Source organism: Leuciscus leuciscus (assembly GCF_965113295.1).
Source record: "Leuciscus leuciscus genome assembly, chromosome: 11".
NCBI classification, from domain to species: Eukaryota; Metazoa; Chordata; class Actinopteri; order Cypriniformes; family Leuciscidae; genus Leuciscus; species Leuciscus leuciscus.
In genome coordinates this window covers 28,964,213-28,991,471 of record NC_138735.1, presented here as the reverse complement: position 1 = coordinate 28,991,471, position 27,259 = coordinate 28,964,213, and the positions used below count along the sequence as shown (strand labels likewise).

At 35.9% G+C, this 27,259-nt stretch overlaps 3 protein-coding genes and 1 long non-coding RNA gene across 5 annotated transcripts; 3 read left to right on the top strand and 1 right to left on the bottom strand.

The window, feature by feature from the left end:
* The first annotated feature begins 32 nt into the window (after positions 1-32).
* On the top strand, positions 33-11,139 carry anks3 (ankyrin repeat and sterile alpha motif domain containing 3). Of its 2 annotated transcripts, none has more exons than XM_082183739.1 (16): positions 33-585; positions 897-1,081; positions 2,336-2,534; positions 2,639-2,760; positions 3,908-3,989; positions 4,353-4,470; positions 4,553-4,690; positions 5,561-5,686; positions 5,764-5,876; positions 5,959-6,099; positions 6,201-6,325; positions 6,807-6,948; positions 7,872-8,094; positions 8,938-8,997; positions 9,070-9,165; positions 9,755-11,139. In XM_082183739.1, exons 2-15 carry the CDS (start codon positions 903-905, stop codon positions 9,150-9,152), a joined length of 1,851 nt encoding a protein of 616 aa, XP_082039865.1. In that variant the 5' UTR covers positions 33-585; positions 897-902; the 3' UTR covers positions 9,153-9,165; positions 9,755-11,139. The 2 variants fall into 2 exon arrangements, with proteins under 2 accessions (XP_082039865.1, XP_082039864.1); XM_082183738.1 differs by having other exon boundaries at positions 886-1,081.
* Positions 11,140-11,793: 654 nt separating this feature from the next.
* On the bottom strand, positions 11,794-24,325 carry wdr24 (WD repeat domain 24). Its single transcript, XM_082183736.1, has 14 exons — positions 24,246-24,325; positions 22,489-22,614; positions 22,181-22,245; positions 21,905-22,012; positions 20,535-20,895; positions 20,104-20,281; positions 19,226-19,650; positions 18,539-18,804; positions 17,392-17,501; positions 17,196-17,296; positions 15,677-15,781; positions 15,265-15,602; positions 13,494-13,678; positions 11,794-12,272 (listed from the first exon to the last, which is right to left on the bottom strand). Exons 4-14 carry the CDS (start codon positions 22,004-22,006, stop codon positions 12,104-12,106), a joined length of 2,340 nt encoding a protein of 779 aa, XP_082039862.1. The 5' UTR covers positions 22,007-22,012; positions 22,181-22,245; positions 22,489-22,614; positions 24,246-24,325; the 3' UTR covers positions 11,794-12,103.
* LOC309509181 lies at positions 22,609-23,147 on the top strand. Its single transcript, XR_014209818.1, has 2 exons — positions 22,609-23,020; positions 23,067-23,147. It is a non-coding gene; the product is annotated as an uncharacterized lncRNA (long non-coding RNA).
* On the top strand, positions 24,302-27,093 carry LOC309509174 (uncharacterized protein). Its single transcript, XM_082183759.1, has 6 exons — positions 24,302-24,436; positions 24,531-24,672; positions 25,940-26,033; positions 26,225-26,384; positions 26,468-26,620; positions 26,692-27,093. The coding sequence occupies exons 2-6, from the start codon at positions 24,533-24,535 to the stop codon at positions 26,883-26,885; spliced, it is 741 nt and encodes a 246-aa protein (XP_082039885.1). The 5' UTR covers positions 24,302-24,436; positions 24,531-24,532; the 3' UTR covers positions 26,886-27,093.
* Positions 27,094-27,259: the final 166 nt, after the last annotated feature.

Below are 27,259 nucleotides of genomic sequence, written 5' to 3'. Positions count from 1 at the left end.
TAAAATGTTCAAGCCATTGAAAACAACCAAGGAAAAAATCACTTTTTGTGAAAAGTTTAATACTATATATTTTTATATAATATTTATTATATATACCTTGTATAATTTATTATATGTACCCTTTTTCTTAAACAAATACTATTATATCTGTGGAAGCGTGTTGACGATGCAGTGTAAGATGCTATGACAACGTATTTAAAAGGCTTAACGTTACATTAGAATTATCAGCTTGTTTTAAGTGCGTTATTTCACCTTAAGTAAACGCTTTTCGTGAAAACAAACATTACATTTTATGTGTAAAATTCCTTTGCAGTTTATCAACAAACGTGTTGCTGTATGAAGTCGTCAGGCACGTAAAATATCAGTGCAGGAGCAGAGGCTCATGGGATATGTAGTCCTACATTGCGCACTTGCGGTTCATACTGTATTATGGGAAACAAACAAAAGACTACAATTCCCTGTGTGCTCCATACTACATATTCAACAACACTGCCCGGTTGGAACACAAAACTTCCTTTGAGTTGCCGCTGCTGTTGCAATTTCTGAAAAAAACTTTGAATATTGCAAAGTTTTAATTATTTCAAGGTTTGTACGCTTTTAGTTGTCGGGTGCTTTATTTAGTTGCCGGGTTATGCGTTTATGGCATGAACTGTTGTTGTAAAAAGTTGTCATTTCCATATAGTGTTTGGTTTAGTGTCCATGCTATAAACATAATATGAATATGGATACGAGTATGAGATAGCATAACTGAGTTGAATTGATGCACGGACAATAGCCCTTTAAATGTCCGAGGCCAAATAACGGAATATAATTTCACTGAATAAACTGCAAATTATTTGGAGAGAGATAAAATAAATAATAACATATACATACTAAATATCCAAGCTCATTTGCAGAGGAGCATGTCTGAACTGAGCGACGAGGCCAGCAGTGAGTCGGACCAGCTGGGCGCGAGTCTGTCCGCGTGGCTGGCGGACGGTGGAGATGCTCTGATCGGCCCGGAGGAGCTCAACGTGCCGCTGGATCTGCACACCGCCTGCTCTATCGGACAGTATGATGTGGTGACCGAATGCATTCGCAGGTAATATTGAACACGTTTGATGCTCATGCATGTTACCTAGCTGGCCGTATTTTGACATGTTTTAGTCCAGTGTGCTTGAGGAAATAGATTTAAAAGAAACAGTCCTGGTTCTCAGAACGTTAGTTTTTGGTTGTAAAAAATAAAAAAAACATTAATGTTAAAACTAACAATCAGGGACGGCTGTGTGCATACAAACAGTGGAGAATAGATACATGCACTGTTATCATGTTTCAGAATCAGATGCTACACTGTGAAGTACATGAAATCAAAACTGACAATTATTTTTTTAATGGAATATTGCAGGATTTATTATAAATAATTTATCCGTGTACATTATTATTTTTTTTATAATTCATGTGTGCCCGTAATCTTTAATCAAAAAGAGTCCCCTCCCTCTTGCAGCAACATTTCTTCTCTGATGACGTGTTTACTGGCGCGAGGGCGGGGCAGCCTGTCACTCACATGAGATCCACCAATAGCAAACCACAACCATCCAATCAATTCCCCATGGACCCGCCCTACTTTTTTTTCTCATTCAAGAAGCCATTTCACTCTTGATATACGTCGAAATAGGGAAGAAAAGATGGTCAAGACTTTAATCAAAATAGATTTTAAAGAAAAGGTTCGGTTGTCAGAACGTTTTTGGTTGTAAAAACAGGGTTTCTGTGGGTCTTAAAAAGTCTTAATCCTCCCTCACATCACTTAAGACCTTAAAAAGGAAAACAAACTGGAAGACAAAAACAAAATCACTTTTTTTGCCATGTGATCAGAAGATACAGTAAAAGTAATTTCCATATTCTGTTGTTCTATTGGTTGCTAAAGTGTTGCTAAAATTACTCATTGTGTTTCTCCCTAGACATTTACATTTCGAAAACATATTGACGTATTGTGTTCCCTTAAATCTATTCCTTACATTTTCTTTACTTGGTCTTAAAAATATCTTTAAAAAGTCTCAAATTTACCTTCATAAAACCTGCAGAAACCATGGAAAAAAAGGGAAAAAAACCCTGAAAAAAATTATTCCTAGAATGTAAACATTAATGTTAATACTTACAATTACATCTGTTTTTCAGAATCTATTCAGTACATACATACAAACAATGCATTGTTATGTCTCAGATGCCACACTTTAAAATTTGCCATAATAAGGTTTTCATGATACCTGATGACTGACTCATTTACCAAACGTCACCAAATACGACAAAAAGACTTACAAAATCTCCACTTTTTTATTGTTTCCAAATGTTATTTCAGGGGAGACGTGGATTTGGATGGGAAGAACATTGGTGGTTGGACTCCTCTGATGTACGCAGCGTATATTGGTCACGATAGCATCGCTAAGCTGCTGCTGGAGACGGGCATCAGTGTCAACACCACCACGTCTAAAGGACTCACACCCCTGATGCTCGCCGCCAGCTGTGGAAACGAGAGCATCGCCCACTTCCTGCTGCAGGTGAGATTTTGTCAACAGCGACAAAAGAAAAGTTGTGAGTTGAATTATGCAGTTTTCTTTCTCAAAGCCAGTAGTCACTGTACAAAATCGTTCTCTCTGTACAGCAAGGAGCGCAGCTTGAATGTAAGGATGTGCACGGATGGACGGCTTTGTTGCACAGCACGGCTACTGGACATCAGCAGATGGTCAAATTCTTATTAGAGCGTCACGCCAATGCAAATGTCAAGTGAGTAACATTCGCGTTCATTAATACCATCCTACAAGCAAATATAATATCCTTCTATAATATCCTTCTTACTATCTTTATTTCTTACACACACAAGCTTTGTTCAGAATAGCAGACAATACTGCTTTTGTAGTATATATAGTATACTATGCACAATATGCACATTTTCTGTTGCATGGGACATTTTAAAATCCCACAATGCAGTGTGCCCTAGACATTGACTTTTCAGTTCGGATATGATGAATAAATTGAAGTTAATAATATCTTCAGTATCTTGACCAATTATTTTTTTTCTGCTGAAAGGTTTACACAGAATTGGATTACAAATGAAATATATATATATATTTATATTATTTGTGAAATGATACACTGGCTTTCTAAAGTTTGGAATAATTAACATTTGTTTATGTTATGAAAGAAGTCTCTTCTGCTCACCAAGGCTGCATTTATTTGATCAAACATACTGTAAAAACAGTAATATTGTGAAATATTATTACAATTGAGAATAACTGTTTTCTATTTGAATATATTTTAAAATGTAATTTTATTCTTGTGAAGACTGGAGTAATTATGCTGAAAATTCAGCTTTGCATCAGTGTCACATGACCCTTCAGAAATCATTCTAATATGATGATTTGTTGCATTTACAACAATACAAAGTTCTGTCATGAAACTCTAGATGGCGCACTGATAGGTCCTTAACTCAATCTGCTTGCAATCACGTCATTCTCTATAGGGCACAGCTGATTGGTTCCTGCTGTATCAGTAGCCAATGAGCTCGCTGCTCAACCTTCAAAAACTTGATTTCAGAAAGTGTGCTTTCACAAAACCTTCTCCTTCCCCAGCTCCACCTGTATAGGTAATTAATGTACTCTATATTGTACAGTGGCAGCATGTCTCACTCGCTCACAGCAGTGTGTGTGTGTGTGTGTGTGTATTGACAGTAGCAAGTCCCGTACTCGTTCTGCAGACGCGTAGCAGATCTACTCCGCCCAGACCAAACATATCAACATCGTCATATCCATCACCATGCAAAACACTCAGAGTTGTCATGACAGAATTACAGTTCATACATTAACAATACATAACTGTCAGTAAACACGTGTCCGTTTGAGAGCCATTGAATGTGTGACCTCTGTCCTCACAGAGAGCCGCTGTCAGGATTTACACCGCTCATGGAAGCAGCAGCGTCAGGCCATGAAATCATCGTTCAGTACCTCCTCAACCATGCAAGTGTGACTTTACTATGAAATATTATAGATTTAAAATAAAAAACTGTATTTTTTGTAATAATTTTGGTTGTGCATTAGTCAAGGACAAAGAAAACTCTATGCATCCATTACGAAAAATTATAATCAAGACCTATTTTTCTCTAATTATTCTTTGCATAGTTTTAAAAAGTTATACTATATTGAACAAAAATAAATAAAATCAAACCAAACCAAATTGTGACGGAATTTCTTCTTTCATGAAATCTCACAGTTCAATTGAGTCTGTACTAAATGATGCAAGAGCATATATTTACACCCCCCATATGAATATAATAAATGCATGTATGTTTTTCCGTATTCTTGATTCTGTGTATGATTCAGGGTGTACGAGCGGAGGAGAGGAACATCAAGGGAGAAACGGCGAGAGCTCTGGCCATGTTGTACGGACACACTAAGATCGCCAGCCTCATCGACATGCACGTCATGAGAGCCAAATCATGTCAGTCGCACACCATAGCGTTTGCAATCTTCCTTTTTCATCACACATGCAGAGAATAACACAACCTAATCTCTCTCTGTAGCTCAGTATGAGGAGCTGAGTTCCTCTGAAGAAGAAAGTTCGAGCCCTCGAGTCCGTTCAGCTCGCTGTAGAACCAGAGGACCCAGCATTCACGACGGCCCTCAAGCTATCGCACGCTTCAGAGTCGGCTCCAAACACGGTACTCAATATACATGTGCTCAAAAGATTGTTTTTGTTTTTAAAAGACGCCGCCTCTCCTCACTGCATTTATTTGATCAAAAAATTATTGTGAAATATTATTACCATTTAAAAGAACTGTTTTCTATTTGAATATATGTTCAAATGTAATTTATTCCTGTGATGTAAAGCTGAATTTTCAGCATCATTACTTCAGAAATCATTCTAATATGCTGATTCGCTACTCAAGAAACATTTATGATTATTATCAATGTTGAAAACTGTTGTGCTGCTTCATATGTGGCTGGAAATCGTGATACTTTCTTCTTTTTTTTCAGGATTCTTTGATGAATAGGGTTTAAAGTTCAAAAGCACAGCGTTTATTTCAAACAGAAATCTTTACTCTCACTTTTGATCAATTTAATGCATCCTTGCTAAACAAAAATATTCATTTCAAAAAAAAAAAAAAAAATCTTCCTGACCCCAAATGTTTGAACAATAGTGTTAAACTACCGATTAAAAAGTTTGGGGTCTTTTAAACAACGAATCCTGAAAAAAAAATCAGTTTCCACAAAAATATGAATCAGCACAGCGGTTTTTACAACATTGATAATAATCAGAAATGTTTCTTGAGCATCAAATCATCATATTAGAATGATTTCTGAAGGATCATGTGACACTGAAGACTGAAGTAATGATGCTGAAAATCACAGAAATAAATACTGTAAATAATAAATAACCTTTTAAAATATATTCTAATAGAAAACAGTTTAAATTGTAATAATATTTGACTGTTTTTACTGTAGTTTTGATCAAATCAATGCAGCCTTGATGAGCAGAAGAGACTTCTTTCAAAAACGAACGGTAGTGTGCAGATGTTCTTTGATTACAGAGGTTCCTGTGACTCCGCCCGGATACATGACCTCACGTGAGGCTGGCGATCAGAGCGAGGGAATCTGCAATCGTGATGTCACTTCCCCCATCAATGAGCTGGACGGCCAGAGCAACAGCAGTAGAGGTGAGCGGTTCAGCGAGAGGTCCATCATTCCCAGCGATGCATCCGCTAGAATGTGATTCTGTCCTCTGTCTGTGTAGATGAGCTGATCTTTGATCACGAGATGCCCACCATGAGGAGCTCCAGCAGCAGCAGTGAAGGTCTGTCTCATCTCCTCGGACTCAGCAGAGAGGCGTCGCTGGAGAGCAACGAGGTCTGAACCATCATGCATCACTGCAGATCACAACACACATCTCCGATAAACTGTTCACTGAACGTCTCATTCATGTTTGCAGGACTCTGATCAAGCAAAGAGGAGTTGTCCACGTCGGTCCAACAAACTCCAGCACTCCAAAGGCAGGATTCCCCATAACAGCTCCGGATACCGTGAGGCGCCGTGTTCCTCTGGACATCCTCCTTCATACACTGGACCCAAGGTGTGTGTGTGTGTGTGTGTGTGCTAGTCACTTGCATGTGGGTGTTATGTAGAGATGTGTTCCTGACCTGTAAAGTGTGTGTGTGTGTGTGTGTGTCACAGGATCTAGCAGAGTTTCTGGAGCAGATTGGGTTCAGTAAGTACCTCCCCCTGCTGGAGGAGCAAGACATCGACCTGAGAATCTTCCTCACACTCACTGAGAACGACCTCAAGGAAGTTGGCATCACGTGAGTCTGCCTTCACAGATTCAGCAACCCTTAATTTAATTCAACACTTTTTTTTTTTATTGTTACTCTTTTTTTCTTCTTCTTTGTATTTTGTTCCAGCATCTCCATGTTCCTACATGGTGCAAATGGTTTAGAGAATGGATGGATGGAAATTAATTTGATTGATTGAACTTTTCTGTTATAATTTTTTTATTATATTCAAATGTATTTGATTTTATTGTATTGTTTTTTTTTTCTTTATAATTTGATTAAAATTGTATCTGATTTAATCAATTTGATTAAAAATAACATTTTATTATATTAAAAATGCATCCCATTTCATTTTATTATTTTGTATTTTATTACAAATGTATTGTATCTCATTTAATTTTATTGTATGATTTTTTTTATATTTATTTAAATTATTCAGATTAATTTTTATTTTATTAGAAATTTTATTTAATTTTATTGTACTTAACTAGTTGTGCTTTTCTTTTCATAGTCTATTTGGTCCTAAGAGGAAGATGACATCAGCAATAGCCCGTTGGCATAGTAACGCCCGGCCGCCCAGTGATGCGTTAGAGCAGGCGTACGCCGACCAACTGGAGGCCGAGATGCAGGAAATGGCCATTCAGCTTCATAAGGTACTGACCGCATCACTTCCTTTCACATGAGCCAGTGTTATAGTAACTAAAACTACAAAAATAGTTGAAATAAATTAAAATATTAATAGAAATAAAACTTTTAAAAGTTGTAGTACTAAAATTACTGATACTGAAATGAATATAAATTAAAGCTAATTAGAAAAATATATATATATAAAAACAGACAAAAGCACATAAAAAGCAACTAACATTTTGAATTTGGACTGAAGTATCCATTTCGACCACTAGCTGTCAATATTACAAACAGCACCATTAAAATATAACAATAAAAGCTCATTCAAAATACTTCTGTATATACTATTACTATAAAGCAACACTGGCATGATCTTCATAAAGCTCATTTGCATGCAAAGATTTTAGGGCTGTACATTCTGTCAGGAATGAGAATTAAAATGGTCTTGTAATTTGCACCTAGCTTGCTATTATTTAATGCACTTTAACATCATTAACAGTGTCAAAACAACGAGATTGCAGTGACAAGCTTCTGTCCTCTAGTGCACTTGTTAACTCTCTAAGCCTATTTCACTAAGTAATGTCATAATTGTTAAATGTTAACAGGGAGTGTTCAGGTAGCTTGTTATATAACCGTATTGTTTATATGGTTTAACTGCCTTTAAACGAATAAAATCTTAGAGCATAACTGTACTTTATATTTATTTAGTTGTGTAACAGGTCACAATAAAACAAACAACATGCTATAAAATATATCCATTCAAACACGTTAAGATTAAAGGTTGCCATGCATACAATTGAAGTTGTAAAAAACGCTGTTCTGGCAACAATTTGTGGTTTATCACATAATAACTGCTAGTTTGCTTTAGTTATTGTGTGTGTGTGTGTGTGTGTGTGTGTGTGTGTGTGTGTGTGTGTGTGTGTGTGTGTGTGTGTGTGTGTGTGTGTAGCAATGTGTGGAGGTGGAGTCTCTACAGGCTCAGGTGTCTCAGGAGAAGGAGCTGCGTGCCGTGATGGAGGGATGTCTGATGGAGGAGAAGATGTCGTGGAAGAGTGTTCAGGCAGAGCTGCAGGAGAACACACAGCGCGTTCAGACGCTGAGCGGGAAACTACACACACTACGCAACACTCACACACAGCTCACGCAGGAAGACACGCGAGCGGCGGGGAAAGGTGTGCAGAACCTGCCAGTGCTTTTATTGAGGAAAGCTATAAATCCATGTATTCACTAATTACTTCCCAGAATGCAATCTAAACACAGTTGTAAAAATTTTATTGAAATCACACCAGATTATGGTTTTATAGAGTATGAAGTATGCGAAAAAATATTTGCATGCAAAACTACTAATAATTTTGTTTTGCTATTTATATATAAATAAAAGTATTTATTGATATATTTTGTAATGGCCTGCTAGAGTTTTGCTTGAGAAACTATTTTCAGTTCATTATTTTGCAATTGAAAAAAAAAGGGGAAATCATTGGTGGTTTTGCTTGCAAAAAATAAATAAATAATAATAGTAAATTGGATACACAATATTAACTCCAAACCACAGAAGCATATTAGCACTTGCTACACACATCTCATGCTTGATCCATCTTGAATGTTGTGTAATTAACACTTTCATTTTTTGGTAACACTTTAAATCAGGGTCCAGTTCTCACTATTAACTAGTTGTTTATTAGCATACATATTACTTAAAGTAAGTACTTAAAAAGCACATATTAATTCCTTATTTTGCATGACCATATTCTACATCCCTAATCCTAGCCAATTCCTAAACTTAACAACTACCTAACTATTAATAAGCAGTAATTAGGAGTTTATTGAGGCAAAAGTCGTAGTTAATAGTGAGAATTGGACCATTTTTTAAAAATAGAGATTTCAATGGTGTTTTTTGTGAGCAGACTGATGAGCTAACACAAGTGTCATGTTGTCTGAAGTCTCTGAGGCTGTTTGGATGTCTTGATCTTTCAGACTTCAGTGTTTTAATAACCGCTGTGATGTGTGTGTCGTAGGCGACGGGTTAATGTGCTCTCAGCTGCTGTCTAACATGGAGTCTCACATGGCAGAGCTCGGTAAGACTTCTGTGTGTGTGTGTGTGTCTGTGGATGCGTGGATGTGTGTATTCATATTGTGTCTCTGTCCAGCTGATAGCCTGAAGGAAGTTCTCCACAGTCTCCAGCGTCTGAGCGCTTCAGAGAAAAGCTCACACAACTGGGAAGAATCCTAGTGGCTGCCAATGGGTCAGTTTCTCTCACACACACACACACACACACACACACACACACACACACACACACACACACACACACACACAGCCTCAGTCAACATTACGTGTGCATAAATATTTCTACGAAGCAAAACAATGGGGCAAGTGTACACAAACTGTTTTGACAGTATTCCTACAAGATTAAGAAATGAATACTTATTCAGCAAGAATGCATTAAGTTGATCAAAAGTGACAGTAAAGACGTGTTACAAAAGATTTGTATTTCATATAAATGCTGTTCTTTTGAACTTTCTATTCATCAAAGAAACTGTTTTGAACATTGATAATAATGATACACGTTTCTCGCAGCAAATCATCATATTAGAATGATTTGTGAAGGATCATGTGACACTGAAGACTGGAGTAATGATGCTGAATATTCAGCTTTGATCACAGGAATAAATTACATCTTAAAATACATGCAAATAGGAAACAGTTATTTAAAATTGTAATAATATTTCATATTTTTTTTACTGTATTTTTGATCAAATAAATGCAGTCTTGAACATAAGACACTTTCAAAAATATAAATTATTATCTACCTGATCTGTTTATCCTTGCAGAACACTCGCTTTTACTGACGGAGGGTGAAAAACCACCCTGAACACACAAACGGCCACAGGAACGGGCCAGAGAGAACGAATCGTGTCGGTCCGGTGTGACATGAGTTCGGATGGAGATGACAAGCCGAACGAGGAGCAAAGGGTGGCCAAACATGACAAACAGGTCATCTCACCTGTGCTCCAGTCACATGGTACATAACTGCATCATGAGAACTGACCAATCACAGACAGAGCTGTGTCGGACAGGGCGGAGCCAGAGAATCTGAACCGCCTGTCGGGAATTCAGTGTGAATAACACAGAAATACATGTGTGTGTGGACACTGCAAGCACAGATGCTGTTTATTGCTGTACAACCAATCAAACCTCTCGATTAGATTTGTTTTATGCCTATTTAAAGCCTAATCATGTCTTTTATTTTTTTCATAAATCAAACCACAGATGATCTGTACTCTCAATTGTTTGTCCAATCGTATTCTCTTAAATCCTATGTATCCTCTAAATACTCTCATTGGGTCTCGACCTGCCATATTCAGTTCAATTCAATACAGAAATTAATTTATCTGGAGTTTCATGAATAAGGCCACAGCTGCACATCCAGGGTTATGGTTGTATTGCTGGAGCTACTGTCAGTTTTATATTTTTAAAAGAGCTTATTGTCTTTAAAATGTGTAAAAATACAATGAATATCAATTTTATATGATAATTTTTTAAAATGTAAATCTGCTTGTTTGTCATTATTTCTCAATTATGAAAAAGTCTGTTTTGAAATTATGTCACATGAATGTACATAAATCGAGTCTGGAAATAAAGCATTTAAATCTGTAGGAGATATCGCATCATGTTTACATGAGCATCAAACTGTTTGGAAGAACATAATTATAGAGAAAACACAGACACTAAACATCTGAGGAGTGGAAGTCGGTTCTGTAAAACATCTAGGACTCATTGCATAACAAATATGAAAGAATAAAGAAAAATATGAAAAAAAAAAAATATATATGTATGTATATACAGTACAGGTCAAAAGTTTGGACACATTACTATTTTTAATGTTTTTGAAAGAAGTTTCTTCTGCTCATCAAGCCTGCATTTATTTGATCAAAAATACAGAATTTTTTTTTTAATATTGTGATATATTATTACAATTTAAAATAATCGGTTTTCAATTTATTATACTTTAAATTATCATTTATTTCTGTGATGCAAAGCTGAATTTTCAGGATCATTACTCCAGTCTATCACATGATCCTTTAGAAATCATTCTAATATGATGATTCATTATCAAAGTTGGAAACAGTTCTGCTGCTTAATATTTTTTCATAACCTGTGATACTTTTTTAGGATACTTTGATGAAGAAAAAGTAAAAAAATAAAAATAAAAAAAGAAGCAAATGTTTTAAAAATAGAAATCTTTTGTAACAACAATATACACGACTGGTCAGTCATTTGGGGCCAGTAATTTTTTTTCTTTCTTTTTTTGAAATAAATCAATACTTTTATTCAGAAAGGATGTGTTAAATTGATAAAAAGTGATAGTAAAGAAGATTTATATTATTAGAAAATATTTTTTTATTTTGAATAAATGCAGTTCTTTTTAACCTTTTATTCATCAAATATATTAGGCAGCAGAACTGTGTCCAACACTCATAATAAATCAGAATATTACAATGATTTCTAAAGGATCATGTGATAGACTGGAGTAATGATCCTGAAATTCAGCTTTGCATCACAGAAATAAATGATCATTTAAAATATAATAAATTGAAAACCAATTATTTTAAATTGTAATAATATATCACAATATTAAAAAAAAAATCTGTATTTTTGATCAAATAAATGCAGGCTTGATGAGCAGAAGAAACTTCTTTCAAAAACATTAAAAATAGTAATGTGTCCAAACTTTTGTCTGTACTGTATATATATATATATATATTTTTTTTTTTTATATATAATCAGCAAACATTCAGATCAAATTCTAACAAAGAAAGTCACTTTTTAAAGTCCTCATGTTCACAGAATGGCACAGATGACTAGTAAAGACTGGCTTTATTGTTTATTTTATGTGTTGTTCATTTACACAATTTTCCAGAGTATTTTCAATGTGAGTGAATCATATTCCCAAAGCCAAGTGTATCTTGAGTGTAATTCAATTACATACATTAGATTGTATTTATAAAACAAAATCTCCAAAAACAAAAAAAAAAGCTTACTGATTGTTTTAGCACACATTCGAGTGAACAGATTCCCTTATATGTGTTTGATTATCATCAGATCATTAGTTATGAGTAGCAGCCTGATTGGGTCCTGTGTTTAGAGTGTCCAGTGTTTAACGGCAGGTGTGTGTGGTGTCAGGTGTATTCACACAGGTGTCCACAGCCGGCCGGACAGTGTTTCGACTGTTTCAGCCACTCCATCACATGTTCCAGGTGTCCTCCGTGACTGCAGCCTTGACACCACACAAACAAGCCTTTGACCACGTGATGGCACACCGCACACACACTCGCACACTGGTGGCACCTATGGAGGGTTACAATACACAACATAATATTAGAGATATATATATATATATATATATATTAGGGCTGTCAAAAGATTAATCGCGATTAATCGCATCCAAAATAAAAGTTTGTGTTTACATAATATATGTGTGTGTACTGTGTATAATTAAATTTGTATATATAAATACACACACATGCATGTATATATTTAAGAAAAATTTGTTATTTATATATAAAAAAATTATATTTATATAGAATATAACTTATATATAAATATATACAGTATATGTATGTAAATATTTCTTAAATATATACATGCATGTGTGTATATTTATATCTACAAAATAATTATACACAGTACACACACATATATTATGTAAACACAAACTTTTATTTTGGATGCGATTAATCTTTTGACAGCCCTAATATATATATATATACACACCCTTTGGGTCCACTTAGTAAATAAATAAAATGAATATATTTAATTTTAAATTAAAATTTACATTATAATTATACATTATTATAAATGTATTTATTATAACTTATTTACTATTATATAATTTATAATTTAATTTTATTCCATTTATTTTAATTTAAAATTATACATTAAAATATAATTTGTAAATTGTGCAAAAATTATATATATATAGGCCATTTTTCCAAATGATAGTTTAAAAAAAATATATATATATTTGTAATAACGTATATTTACAAATTAAATGTATAATTACAATTTAAAATATAAATTTTATTTATTTATAAAGCACTTTTAAACTACCTTGAAAACCAAAAGTGCTAATATCGATATATTGATATACTATTATAGTTTTTGTTAATATTTTGAATCAAATTTTATTTTTATATTTTCTGTTTTCATTTTAATTTTGGTAAAGGTTTTAGTAATTTTGTTGTGTATTTTATTAAAAAAATAATTTTTTATTAGTTTTTTAAAGAAAAATATGTTTATTTTATTTCAAGTAATGAATATGATTTTTATGGTTTAAGTTTTAGTTAACAAAATTAACTGTACAACTGTACAAAAAACAATATATACATAACACAATATAACAATTTCCATAAATATTGAAAGGCCAGAGAAAACAAAGGCACCTTTAATCACTAATAACCGTATGAGCTTTGATGTTAAACGGTACATTAGATAAAGGAATGAACTTGAACTAAATGATTTTGAATTGGACAAGAAGACCAGATAAAAGCCAGAGCTTGGAGGTCGTACCTGTCACAAATCCAGCCCTTGTTGCTCATTGGTCGCTTGCAGTTGCTGCAGTTGATGTGTAAAGTGGTGGACGTTTGATTGAGACACATGATGGCGCCGCACGTGCTCAGTTTGATCACCTCGTTGCTGACGTTCCACAGCTCGAACCGCTGGAGTAGATCGATGTAGGACATGTACCAGTGTTCCTGAAACACACACACAAACACACTGAGTAAACCATCACACGAGTGAGGGATCATGTTACCATGAATCAAAATATTGCATGGAATATGAATGAAATGGAATATTGCATTAATGTAATCTTTAATCAAAGATTAAAAGCAGTGACACTCTGCATTCTGCGCGAGGGCGGGACAACCTGTCACTCACAGGAGATCGACCAATAGCAAACCACAACCATCCAATCAATTCCCCATGGACAAAATCAAGCCCCGCCCTACTTTTTTCCTCGTTCGAGAAGCCGTTTCACTCGCATGTACGTCACAACAGGGAAGAAAAGACTATCGCAACTTCCGTTTTATGCCGACTTCAAGAGATAACGTACCGTCGTATCACTTACACAGATTCCATCACATAAATAATGACGGGGACATGAAATATTGGTTTGAGAAGAAAAAAATCGTTCCTGTTTATTATCTTATAATCCATTATTGTGTACAAAAATCATTTTAGCAACAAGACAAACACTTCAACAATACTACCGTAAGTCTACTGAAGTATTTCAACATTTCTTTTCCGCTGAGCCCTTTTGCTGTTGCACAAGTTGCAGGGAAGTTAAAGGGATACTTCACTGATTAGCATTAAGCTTTGTATCAGTAGAAATCCGGTAGTATGTTCGAGTGACCGTGCTTCCCCCCCTCATGTCCCCCTGAGACCAGAGATTTCTGGATTGTGTGTCTTGAAAAAAACCTTAGATGACACAAAAATCGTCATTTAGCTCATCTGAGGCTCTTTTGTCCAGAGGCGAGAGACTCCAGCCAGTAGGAGGAGCTCGTTCCACATGTCTTCAGCCCGCCCATAGGGGGATCTCACGATAAAACGCCGTCTTTTCAGTTTCCAGTCGACTAGTAGCCTAGCTGTATCATTTCTCCCGATACTCTCCTCTGTAACCGGTAGGCGTGGCTTGGGAGTGTCCTCATAGAGCAGCGAAGCAAGTGCATTCTGGGAGTTGTTGTCTTTCATCCACATGAGCCAAAAATACATTTTCTGGCTTTTCTCAGTCTAGAAGGCACCAACTTCTAAAATAATTTCACATTTCTACTACATAAATGACCCAATTTAAATACACATTCATCTTTCCAGCGGTGAAATATCCCTTTAAACTGAAACCATGTGACGTGTGCTCATGGTTAAACATGCCCGTCTAGTGGGTTTGCATAGAAAAACAATGGAAAAGTAGAGCAGTGGAATGGAAAAACGCACACGGTATGACACGAAAGACATGGAAGAAGCGGCGGGTTCAAATACTGAGCAGTGATTATACAGCTATTGACGAGGATCATTATTAGGGAATAACTGACCTCGGAATGTCGCGACTGACCAATCAGAATTAAACATTTCAGAGAGCCATGCAATTAAGAAATCTACAGTTTCTTCAAGTTTTTTTTTTTTAAATGCTTATATTTTGTATGCTTGTATGGTTTCTTTTTATATGCTAAATTTTTTATTGAACAGCACTTTGGTGCATCTCTGTTGCTTTTAAATGTGCTATAGACATACATTTTGACTTGACTTAACTTGACTGGCAGTTCTTAAACACGCTCTGCCTCACCTGTGTGAGCTCGTCAATCTCCTTACGGATGCGATCTCCCAGCACGATCAGCACAGACACAGCCATCTGCACATCACCCTGCTCGGCGTAGTAACACAGCATCTCCTTCACAATGGGGCAGAAGAACTTGGGCGGCAGGTGGGGTGAGAAAAGCAGCTGCGAGACAGAAATGAGACTGATGGACTCCATGGGAGTCAGGCACATGCTCTCGGCCTCACTGCCGCTCACGTGAGGCGACTCGGGCTTCTCCTGCACCGGCTCCGGGGCCGAGGGATGGTCCATGATCTCGTGCCGTAACGGGAACGCCTCCTGAGGGAGCAGGTACTCGGGCTCCTCGGCTGGAGAGACACAAATCTTGTTTTTTCTCTTTATATATCACAGATCTGTGAGATGTGTTGGGGTGTTGACTGACCTGCCTGGTTATCGTGTTCCATGCTGTAGAGATCATCATCATCAAGTTCAGCATCTCCAAACAGATACTCCCCCTGACCCTCGCTGCCCTCCGTCTCCTCGTTCTCTGCGCACAGACACACAGATCTTTATCTACAGCTTTAGTGTTTGTAAGGTTTTCCTGGCAGCTAAAAATCCGTGAAGCATAATTACAAGAATCAAAATCTGAGCCAAACCATTATCCCTGGGGTGTTTAAAGGGTTAGTTTAATGAAAGCATATAGTGATTGCTTTTCTAGAAGAACAGACTGAAATTTAAAGGAACACGCCGACTTTTTGGGACTTTAGCTTATTCACTGTATCCCCCAGAGTTAGATAAGTCCATACACACCCTACTCATCTCCGTGCGTGCCGTAACTCTGTCTGACCGCTAGCCACCGCTAGCCTAGCTTAGCACAAAGACTGGAGGTAAACGGCTCCAGCTAGCATACTGCTCCCAATAAGTGACAAAATAATGCCAACATTTTCCAATTTACATGTTGTGATTTGTATAGTCACAGCGTGTACGAATGACAAGGTCACATGAGACACAGCCATCTTCTGACCGTATACATACTGGGAACTATATTCTCAGAAGGCGAAGCACTGCTACTTCTGCGGAGTGATTTGCTCGCTACTAGCTAGCTAGTCACGTTGGTTTTGTTGACGGAAGTAACAACGGTACTTTTCAGGTGTTGTGCTAATCAATCCGCCCAAGTAGCAGTGCTTCGCCTTCTGAGAATATAGTTCCCAGTATGTATACGGTATTTACATACTGTATATCTTTGTGCTAAGCTAGGCTAGCGGTGGGTGCGTTAGACAGAGTTACGGCACACACTGAGATGAAAAAGGTATGTATGTACTTATCTAACTCTAACGGTGAATAAGCTAAAGTACCAAAAAGTCGGCGTGTTCCTTTAAGACATTTCTCAATGACAATCATGATGTAGGTTAGGAACAACATGAGTATATTCTTCATAAAAATGCCCATGGAGTTTTAAGATTTTATTAATTTACTTTTCTTTATTCTAAAAGGACATGGTGATGGAAAAATGAATTTCAAAAATAGAAAAAATATATAGGAAAAATATATTTCAATGCTTTTGCGTTCTCTTTCGCATTCACTCAAAACTTTGCACTCGCTCACAAAACCTTTGAGTTCATTGCGAAAAAGTGCAAAGTTTCTTTTAGTGCAAGCGAACACAAAGTATATTGGTAAAAGGCAAAGGTTTTACAAGAAAGAACAAGGTTTCTCAGGGAAACGCAAGGGTTGTGCCAACAAACACAAAAGTTTCTGAGGAAAGGCAAAGGATTTGTAAACAAAAGCAAAGTTTCTTGGGGAAACACAAAAGTTTTGAGAGCAAGCACGAGGTTTGCACTGTAAACACAATCTAACTGATTATAACTTGATAAAAAAAAAATCAACAAACATGTGGCGTTTCTCTTTTATTGGTTTCTCATCAGGATGCAGATGCTTCCCTGCATGTTATACGTCTGTCTCACCGTCATTGTTGTTGAGGTTGGTCTCCAAGCTGTGTATGTTGTCTTGTCTGTTTTCTTTGTTTCTCTCATTGAGAGCAGCGCTCATCTCCTTCATACTGAAGCTACAGTGCAGGATCGAGGGAAAAGTCACAACTGAGCAACCATGAACAGTATAAGAGGTTGTTGGGATTCAGAAATCCAGAATCAATATCAGTACCTGTTGACGAGCGGAAGGTTTCCTGACTTATTCAGATTGTGATTGGTTGACAAGGACGGATTAGCCGGCTCGGAAAACATAATTCGCAGCATCGTCCATGTGGTCGATTCCTGTATAGCACACAAACACAAATCAAAACTCATTAAAAGTCCTCTAAAATGGTTTATGAGGAAACTGCAGGGGGTTCGTGAATTGATGAAAAGCTAATAATTAAAAATGATTAAAATATATAAATATTTTAATTTGTAAATATTTGCTTCATTTTACTTTTAAAATAAAAAATGATCACTACAATAACAAAACTTTAACTCAAAATGATACACTGATATGAAATGTTTTATTTGTTTATCTGCATGTCATGTGACATCAGAAACATCAGAGCTGGTGAACATTATACAATTTATCAGCAATGACAAGTTTTGATTTATTCAGGAAAATATGGAAGCCTGTATTAAACCACTAGAGAATATACTCTTATGCACAGTATAAGATTTTTTAACTTTAAACAATTTCTATTTTTTTTATTTTTTATTTTTTATTTAGTTCATCTGTTTTTTTGTTTATGTCTTCTTGATGTAAAAAATCTGAGATCTTTTGAGACCTTTTAGTATTTTACGTATCAGGGATATTTTTTGGCAATTTGACAACTTTGACAATTTTTACATTATTCTATTGCCACATTTGATATGTTAGAATATACCGTACTGTTTGTTAAAGTGTATCCTTATCAGAAAACTAAAAGTTTATTAATAAAGAAAAAGAGAACCATCACTAGAGAAACCTTGAACATGTGAACATGTTGTTAAATTATTACAATATCAACGTAAAATCTCAGGGGGGACTTTAAGTTAATATTTCAAGACAAATGGCGGTTACACTTTATTTTAAGGTGTCATTGTTACAGCGTAAGTATACATTTAAGTACTGAGTAATATTAAGCAACTACATGTACTTACTATAGGGTTAGGGTAGGATTAGGGTTTGGTTGAGGGTTAGTTGCATGTAATTATGCATAATTTACTGTTATTACTATGGTAAGTACATGTAACATAATGTAACAAGGACACTGTAAAATAAAGTGTTACCAAAATGGCTTCAGTGGCCAAAACAAGTTTAAACAATACAACAACAATAAATCTGTGTGTACCTGCAGTCTGTTGAGTCTCTTGGCCACTTGAGCGTTGTGCTCACAGAGTTCGGCGAAGGGTTTTCCACTAAGTAGGTAACTCTGTGCAGTGTTAATGAACCAGTCCATGCCGACGCTGCTGCCCACTTCACTCTCAAACACACTGAGCGCGCTGGACACCTGTGCAAACTGCTCCGTCACATCGGGCTTCTTGAAGAAGAAGATGGGGTACCGCCGATCGCCTCCTGGGTAAGTTTTACGCCCCACCTCCCCTACAGAAGGGGGAGCTATGAAGAAAGACAACGTTCTAATAAGAAATCAATATCGATAAGCAATTTAAAGGTGCAGTCTGTAAGAATGACAACTAGTGGTCGAAATAGGTACTGCAGTCCAATTCAAAATATCGGAGATCGTCGTTTCTCCCGCCACCTGCTCCTCAGACTGGACGGGTTGCCAGTTTGAGCACACGCAACAGGAACGAGCGCAATGGACAATGAAAATTGGCAACGTGCAGTATCACAGACCAAAACAAAAACAAACATTCCAGCCTGGAAACGCACATTTCAAAGTAAAATAACTGGCTGTAGAAGTGTTTTTCAGGGAAACGAGTATGTGAACTTAGCATGTTTCCTCAAAATAGTATGCAAACATATTATGGTATTTTTATGCTTTAGTAGAGTGAAAAAGTTACACACACGGGTCACTCACCGGTCATCAGACTCTCTTTAGCAGCAAACGCCAGGTCGCCGAACAACCCGAAACAGAGTCCTTCAGGGTTGGCGCGGTCGACGGGCCTGCTGGCGTCTTTAAACATGTGCTGGTACAGCGTGCTGTCCTTGGACCCCGACAGAAGGAAGTAGGGGTCATGCTGGTGCCGCCACACGATTCCTGTAGTCACGTCTTTGTGCTCCTCGAACGTGGCGAAGGGGATGAATGGCCGACGGACGTCCCACACGTAGATGTTGTGGTCCACCATCATGGAGCAGGTGGCTAAGTGAAAGCGCCGCTCCGGACGCCACTTCACCCTGGCCACCGACGCAATGGTCTGAACGCAGTAGATCTCCTTCACGCGATTGGTCGACATGTCCCAGACTTTCACCATCTTGTCACGTCCGCCTGTTGCGAGCCAACCCCTACAAGAGACAGACGGGACTTATATATATATATATATATATATACACACAACTGATCTAAAAAGAGTGAGAAAGTTAATGTGTAACCTTTTACCAATTGAAATTAGACAAAACAATCTTTTTAATCTTTTTAGTCTCAAAAACGCGGTTTGAAATCGCTGGTGTTTCTGACCTCACAAACTACCCTATAACCAATCAGATCAACGTGTGATTGTCAACGAGTGGATCTCTGAGATGCTGTGAGTGAGTGGAGGCGGGGCTCATTTGCATATTCATAGAACAGCGTATACTAAATGAGGCAAGGGTGTAGAGTTACATTCAAGCTATTTTGAGGCATGAAAAAAAAAAATTTCAAATGAAAAAGCATTTAAATATGTCATTTTGGTGATCAAATATGAGTTTTAAGGCATAAAATTGTTGACTACAGGGGGACCTTAAGTCAAGCACACACACCTGTCCTCAGGGTGCCAGTCACAGCAGAAGACGGGGCCGGTGTGAGCGGTGAACATCCTCTCGTACCGGTCGGGTCTGCGGATGTCCCACAGCTGCACGTTTCCATTCTCGAACGAGGCGGCGAACGTGAAATAATCCTTCATACTGAACTGCACATCTCTCACGCTCTCAGACTGACCTGCACAAACACAGAATGATGCTCACATTGTGTACAGCTTCCATATCTCTGTAGCGTCCAATCAAAATCTGTTTAGATTTGCTTCTCATATTAAAATGCATTGAAAATAGCTGCTCGGATGGCTTCGTAGAGTCATTTCTTGGGTGAATTATTACTTTTAAATTATACTTTTTAGCATTGCCTAAGCAGTAAATGCTTCGACTTGTGCAGATGTTGTAGAAAACTCAGATTTTTTGCACAAGTTTGTACGTACCAGAAAACGTGCTGACGCTCTCCTTCTTTCGCAGGTCAAAACACTTCATGAACCCGTCCTGAGAGCCGGACAGCAGCATGTTGACCTCAGTAGGGTGAAAGCAGACCTTGTTGACCGTGCGCTTGTGTTCTGTGAACAGTTGCTCCTGTTTGTTACGGCACGGGCGCGCCAGGTTCCACGTCACCACGGCTCCATTGGTGGCGGCGGTGGCCAGCAGGTTCTCCTCCATCTGATGCCACATGACGTCTGCGCAGCTGAAGTTCAGCGAGGGTTTGCGTCCCACGCGCAGGTTCAGACGCTCCACGAAACCATCTTCCTCCAGACCGTATATCTTGAAAATATTCCGCCCTGCAACCACCACCTGAAACATGTGATCAATCACAAGTTCACTGTATCTAATGAAATTACCCAAAAAATTCATTTTTAATATGAATATTTATTACTGACAATTTATTATTGATTGACAGATTGAATATTAATTTACATATTAATAACAATATAAATTACAAATAAAAATCGAATTACTTAACATTAATTAATGCATTACAATAATCTTTATTAACATAACGTTCATTGTTAGTCCATTAAATAACATTTACAGATTCAACTTTCAATTTTAATAATGTATTAGTAAATGTTGAAATTAACATTATCTAAGATTAATAAATGCTATAGAAGTGCTGTTCATTGTTAGTTCAAATAACAAAATGAAAAGAGAAAATCATTCACTGCTCTTGACTGAATAACTTTTGTAGCTTTAATCAAATTAATCTATATTTAATTGATAACTTATGTAGTGAAGACGGTAAAGTGTTTGATAACTTTATTCAATTTCTGTATATTTCCTTCCAGTTAGATCAAATATTTAAAACATACTGTGTTTATGTTGCTTCCACATTAAATGTTAAATTATTACAATATAAAAATATATTAAAAACTTGAATATTAGGTGCAATCAATCACGATTAATTACAGAAAAATTTGCGATTAATGCAATTTGTTTTAATCTATTGACAGCTCTAAAATAAGTTAAAATATTGTTAAATTATATAAATAAAAAAATATTATAATAATTTCATCTTGTTTCCTTTATTTCACTTTTTTTTTTTCATAATTAGTTCATAAAAAGTGAACTGCCTGGAGTAAGTTTTACAAGAAAATACCACTTCAGTCTTTCTACTTCAAAACTTCACATTTAATTATGTGTGTTACTTTCTTTGTAATTGTTTGTGAAATTTACAAGCAATATCTTACTTTTTTTTGGTGTCTCAATGCATCGATTTTAAAATGGGCTACATTTAAAAAGTCATGTAAACAACCACTTAAAATGTATATATGAGCTTGTGGCGAGAACATAGTGTGATTTTCACCTGCGTAGCATCCCGACACACACTGATGGCGTTGGCAGGAGCATCCAGGTGACAAAACATGGTACGGCCACTGATGGTGTTGACCCTGTTCATCTTCTCCATCTCAAGCTGAAAGACACCGAGAGATGAAGCTGCTGCAGATCCTTCTCTGGCCAGCAGGTGGACAGCAGATTCATCAACTCAAACATCTCATGGTGGACGTGCGTTTATCTGATCTTATTCATTTAGCAATACATGTCAAAGCATACATGAATAAGATAAGCAGTTCACACTTACGCTTTGTGTGTTGAGAAAAACACTTCAGATAACCTCCAACTTCCTCATTTGCTCCACACTAAGACCTTTGGGAAAACGAGGCCAGAAACAACAAACACATTCCATCAATGTGTTTATTATTTCAAAACAAATATACATGAATGATTAAACTATTCTTTATGGATGATATCTGAATAAGTAGATCATTTAGATGTTTATATAAAAAAAAGACTATTCTAGAAATGATTAGTGGTGGTAAAATGACACACATTCTAAGGGATTATTAATGTTATTGCAACATGACTTTATATACAGGTATTTTATCTCACCATCTGTGTTCGTCACGCACAGCTCAAGACGAAAACAAATCCACTTCACGTGACCGTCTGTGCGTGACGTCACGCACACATCCACACCAACGAGTTTAACATCTTCATATGGAATTACACACTGACCTGCAGAACAGAAACAAGGCAGCAATATCACTAGCAGAGGAGCAATATTAATGAAACAATGCAATTTTAGAAATCATATTAGCAGTAAAACTGAAGTGAGATGTTTTTAGATTTTATAAAACCTTTTTTTTAGATTTTATGCAACTGATATAATCTGAAGCATGCCATTTATTTTTAATAATAATAATAATAAATATCTTGTTCAGATTATATTATGGTTATATAATGACCATATTTATTTTTTTCATTGCATGTTGTACATCTGCTGCTGTCTGCCTGCAATTTACGGCACTGCAATTCAGATTTATATATTATTACTGTTATTCTTATCAATTTTACTGCACTGCAATAAAGGTTTATATATTATTACTGTTATTCTTATCAATTTTACTGCACTGCAATAAAGGTTTATATATTGATATTCTTATCCATTTTACGGCACAGCAATGTAGGTTTATATATTATTACTGCTATTATTATCCATTTTGCTGCACTGAAATATAGGTTTATATATTATTACAGTTATTATTATCCATTTTACTGAACTGCAATATAGGTTTACATATTATTACAGTTATTATTATCCATTTTACTGCACAGCAATATAGGTTTACATATTATTACAGTTATTATTATCCATTTTACTGAACTGCATTTCAGGTTTATATATTATTATCCATTTTATTGCACTGCATTTCAGGTTTATATATTATTACAGTTATTATTATCCATTTTATTGCACTGCATTTCAGGTTTATATATTATTACAGTTATTATTATCCATTTTATTGCACTGCATTTCAGGTTTATATATTATTACTGTTATTATTATCCATTTTATTGCACTGCATTTCAGGTTTATATATTATTACAGTTATTATTATCCATTTTATTGCACTGCATTTCAGGTTTATATATTATTACAGTTATTATTATCCATTTTATTGCACTGCATTTCAGGTTTATATATTATTACAGTTATTATTATCCATTTTATTGCACTGCATTTCAGGTTTATATATTATTACAGTTATTATTATCCATTTTATTGCACTGCATTTCAGGTTTATATATTATTACTGTTATTATTATCCATTTTACTGCACTGCATTTCAGGTTAATATATTATTACTGTTATTCTTATCCATTTTACTGCACTGCAATATAGGTTTATATATTATTATTGTTATTCTTATCAATTTCTCTAGACTGCAATGTAGGTTTATAAGTATTACTATAGTTATTTTTTATTATCACTAAGCAAATCAACGCAGTGTTATTGTAATGCAGAGAAAGGTTAATTAAATGCGATTTGAACTATTCATATTCACCATTTATGCTGGCTGATTGGTGCTTCGAGGTTATAAAAATGAAATTCTTCTTGCAACACTATGACATTACAGCTGTACTTTTTGTGAGTTTAATAATATATGTAGTAAATATGAGTAAGTTTGTCTTTTAGAGCTCGTGGCAGTCAACATTAGTGTCACACTGCTCCAGAAACACCTCAGTACAGCAGAGTAACAACTCCTGCCGCTCGACACCACACTTCAGCTTATCATGTTCCCGAACATCAATGTTCTACTGTAATATGAGTTTGGATATCGCTGGAATAAACGCGCAGAACTTACCCTTTTAAAAACAAGTGTGTCCGTTCATGAGAAGCGGATGTAGAATTATTGTTTACGTTTGCCGCTGACGTCACTTCCCCTCACGAGGCGCGCGCTGCTTCAGTCACGCCGCTCGAGTTTGTCACACTGCAGGAGGACTGACATTTGTTAAAAAACGCCGTTAAAAGGAATATTTATCATAATACATCCTGGTATGATAATATGCTGTTATTTGGCGTGCTTGTTTGAGATCTGCAGTAAATGTTCTAAACTGTGCGCGCGCATTATCTCTCTCTTCTCTCTCAGCCATGCCTGTGGATGGGAGACTGTTCACCTGTGCAGATCCCGCTGTGTGGAGAGGGGTTTATGGGAAATACTGGACTGTGATACAAGCTAAATCTGCAGGAAAGGGCAAAGCTTCTGGAAAGCTCCTGCAACTGGACAAATGGTTTGAGTTCTTACAAACACAGACGTAAAATGTCTGTTTATGTTCATTATTGTGTTTGCACCAGAATGGAATTGAATATTTATTTATATATTAATAATCCAATCAATTACGAATATAAATGTCTAAAATATATACATTTAAAATAATAGCAAATTATATACAAATAAAATACTGTTAATTCTAAATTATATAGATTTTAATTCATAATTTGTGCCTACGCATCATAATCAGACAATTATGCAGTTTGACAACTAGCATTGCCTCTATTAGATATGGAAAACATTTAAATGTTCACATGAACAACTACAAAAAATATATATTTTGAGTTCCTAAAATGTCTTTTTAGGCATCAGAATAGAATTGAATATTAATATCTGTATTAATAATCATATACATTTATAAAAATATATACATGTAAAATAAATGATAAATTATAGTAATTAAAATATGGTTAAATTATATACATTTTAAAATACAGTACAGGTCAAAAGTTTGGACACATTACTATTTTTAATGTTTTTGAAAGAAGTTTCTTCTGCTCATCAAGCCTGCATTTATTTGATCAAAAATACAGAAAAAAAAAAGTAATATTGTGATATATTATTACAATTTAAAATAATTGTAATTATATTATTAGAAAATATAACAAAATATTTTTTTTATTTTGAATAAATGCAGTTCTTTTTAACCTTTTATTCATCAAATATATTATGCAGCAGAACTGTGTCCAACACTCATAATAAATCAGAATATTAGAATGATTTCTAAAGGATCATGTGATAGACTGGATGTCACATGTGACACTGAAGACTGGAGTAATGATCCTGAAAATTCAGCTTTGCATCACAGGAATAAATTATTTTTTAAAGTATATTCAAATAGAAAACTATTATTTTAAGTTGTAATAATATTTCACAATATTAATGTTTTTTTTCTGTATTTTTGATCAAATAAACGCCTTGATAAGCATTAGAGACTTCTTTCAAAAATATAAAAAAAGTAATGTTTCCAAACTTTTGACCTGTACTGTATTTGTATTAATTTTATCTTGTTCATTTTATTTCATAATGTTTGCCTACTCATCATAATTACTATCTAACATGCAGTTTGACACCTTAAATGCAGCTTCACTCGAAAAACAACCACAAAAATAGACTTGAGTTCTCAGGAATACACACCTACAATGTATTTTTTGTTCATTGTTGTATTTGCATCATAATATAATACAATTGCAGGAAATCTTAGTGACATTGTCTGTTTTTCCCAGGTTTCAGGAGGAGCTTCCCGCAGCGATCTCCGCTCGATCCCAACATTCCCTCACACATGCTGAGCTCGTCAAGATCATGGAGTGGAAACTGACTGTAAGCACAATAGAAATAGATTCATGCCCTGCGTAATTAGAGAGAGAAACACAGAAATAGGCTAGTGGCTCATTGGTTGCACGCAGTGACGATCACTCTTATGACATCCGTTCACACACAGAAATGACTATTATGCACAAAATGCATTGCTCTCTTTGATGATGATGATGATGATGGCTGCTTCCTCTCAGAAAGGGAAGTTCAGGCCACGTTTGCAGCAGCTCATTGGCTCGAACAGCGAGGAGGCGGTTCAAAGCTCCACCAGCAAAGCATTCGGTTTGTTGCCCGATGTCCAAGCGGCAATTACAGAGCTGTGCAAACTCAAAGGTGTCGGGCCAGCAACGGCCTCAGGTACACACACACACACACACCTATCCAGTCATGCAATAACTGTAATAAACCACATTTAAACCACAGCATACTGTCTCCATCAGCCGTGTTGGCGGCCGGCGCTCCAGGTGAAGTGGCCTTCATGGCTGATGAAGCCGTGGAGAGCATCGCAGAGCTCAGACCGGTCGAGTACACGGCCAAACATTATGCACTTTTCCTCCAGAAAATGCTGAATAAATCATCCCAGCTTAATAAAGGTATGATACACACATTAAGCTTAAATATTTCTTTATTAGGATCTTACTATAGTATTTATTTCCGGTCTCAGTGGACGGTCAGCAGGACTGGACTCCTCACCGGGTGGAGCAGTGTTTATGGGCATGGGCCGTGGCCAATCAGATTCAGCCCTCATTAATAGAGGAGTTCAGTCTGATGGATGCAACACACACAGTGACCAATCAGAAGCCGGAGAAGAGGAAGACTGCTGATGAAAAGCCATCAAAGAGACAGAAGAAAACTTAAACTCAGAACTGTGCACTTCTCTGAATTTTCCTAGTATAAAGTACATCATATTAGTTAAGAGGACGTTGTCAAAATATTCCTATGCAAAAGTATCTCTATGTTTTTGAGGCACTACTTCAAGATCACGAAATGCAACATTTCACAACTGCTCTTCTGAATTTGTAATTGTTTATGTATAGATGTTTTAATAAAGCAATATTGTAAATAATATTTTCTTTCATTTACGAGAAACTAATAACAGTTTGTATATGTATGTATATATATATATATATATAAATAAATATGTATACAATTTATTAAAATATTAAAATAATTTAAAACATAATACATTTTTTTATTTAAAAATAACATTTTCTTTAATTTATGAGAAACTA

Coding starts and splice junctions, on each gene's coding strand:
- anks3 (XM_082183739.1), top strand. CDS start 903: ATGTCTGAACTGAGCGACGAGGCCAGCAGTGAGTCGGACCAGCTGGGC. Junction 1,082..2,335: donor GTGACCGAATGCATTCGCAG/GTAATATTGAAC, acceptor ATGTTATTTCAG/GGGAGACGTGGATTTGGATG. Junction 2,535..2,638: donor TCGCCCACTTCCTGCTGCAG/GTGAGATTTTGT, acceptor CTCTCTGTACAG/CAAGGAGCGCAGCTTGAATG.
- wdr24 (XM_082183736.1), bottom strand. CDS start 22,006: ATGGAGAAGATGAACAGGGTCAACACCATCAGTGGCCGTACCATGTTT. Junction 15,782..17,195: donor CAACCTCAACAACAATGACG/GTGAGACAGACG, acceptor GTCTGTGCGCAG/AGAACGAGGAGACGGAGGGC. Junction 15,603..15,676: donor GGAACACGATAACCAGGCAG/GTCAGTCAACAC, acceptor GTGTCTCTCCAG/CCGAGGAGCCCGAGTACCTG.
- LOC309509174 (XM_082183759.1), top strand. CDS start 24,533: ATGCCTGTGGATGGGAGACTGTTCACCTGTGCAGATCCCGCTGTGTGG. Junction 24,673..25,939: donor CTCCTGCAACTGGACAAATG/GTTTGAGTTCTT, acceptor TGTTTTTCCCAG/GTTTCAGGAGGAGCTTCCCG. Junction 26,621..26,691: donor ATCATCCCAGCTTAATAAAG/GTATGATACACA, acceptor TTCCGGTCTCAG/TGGACGGTCAGCAGGACTGG.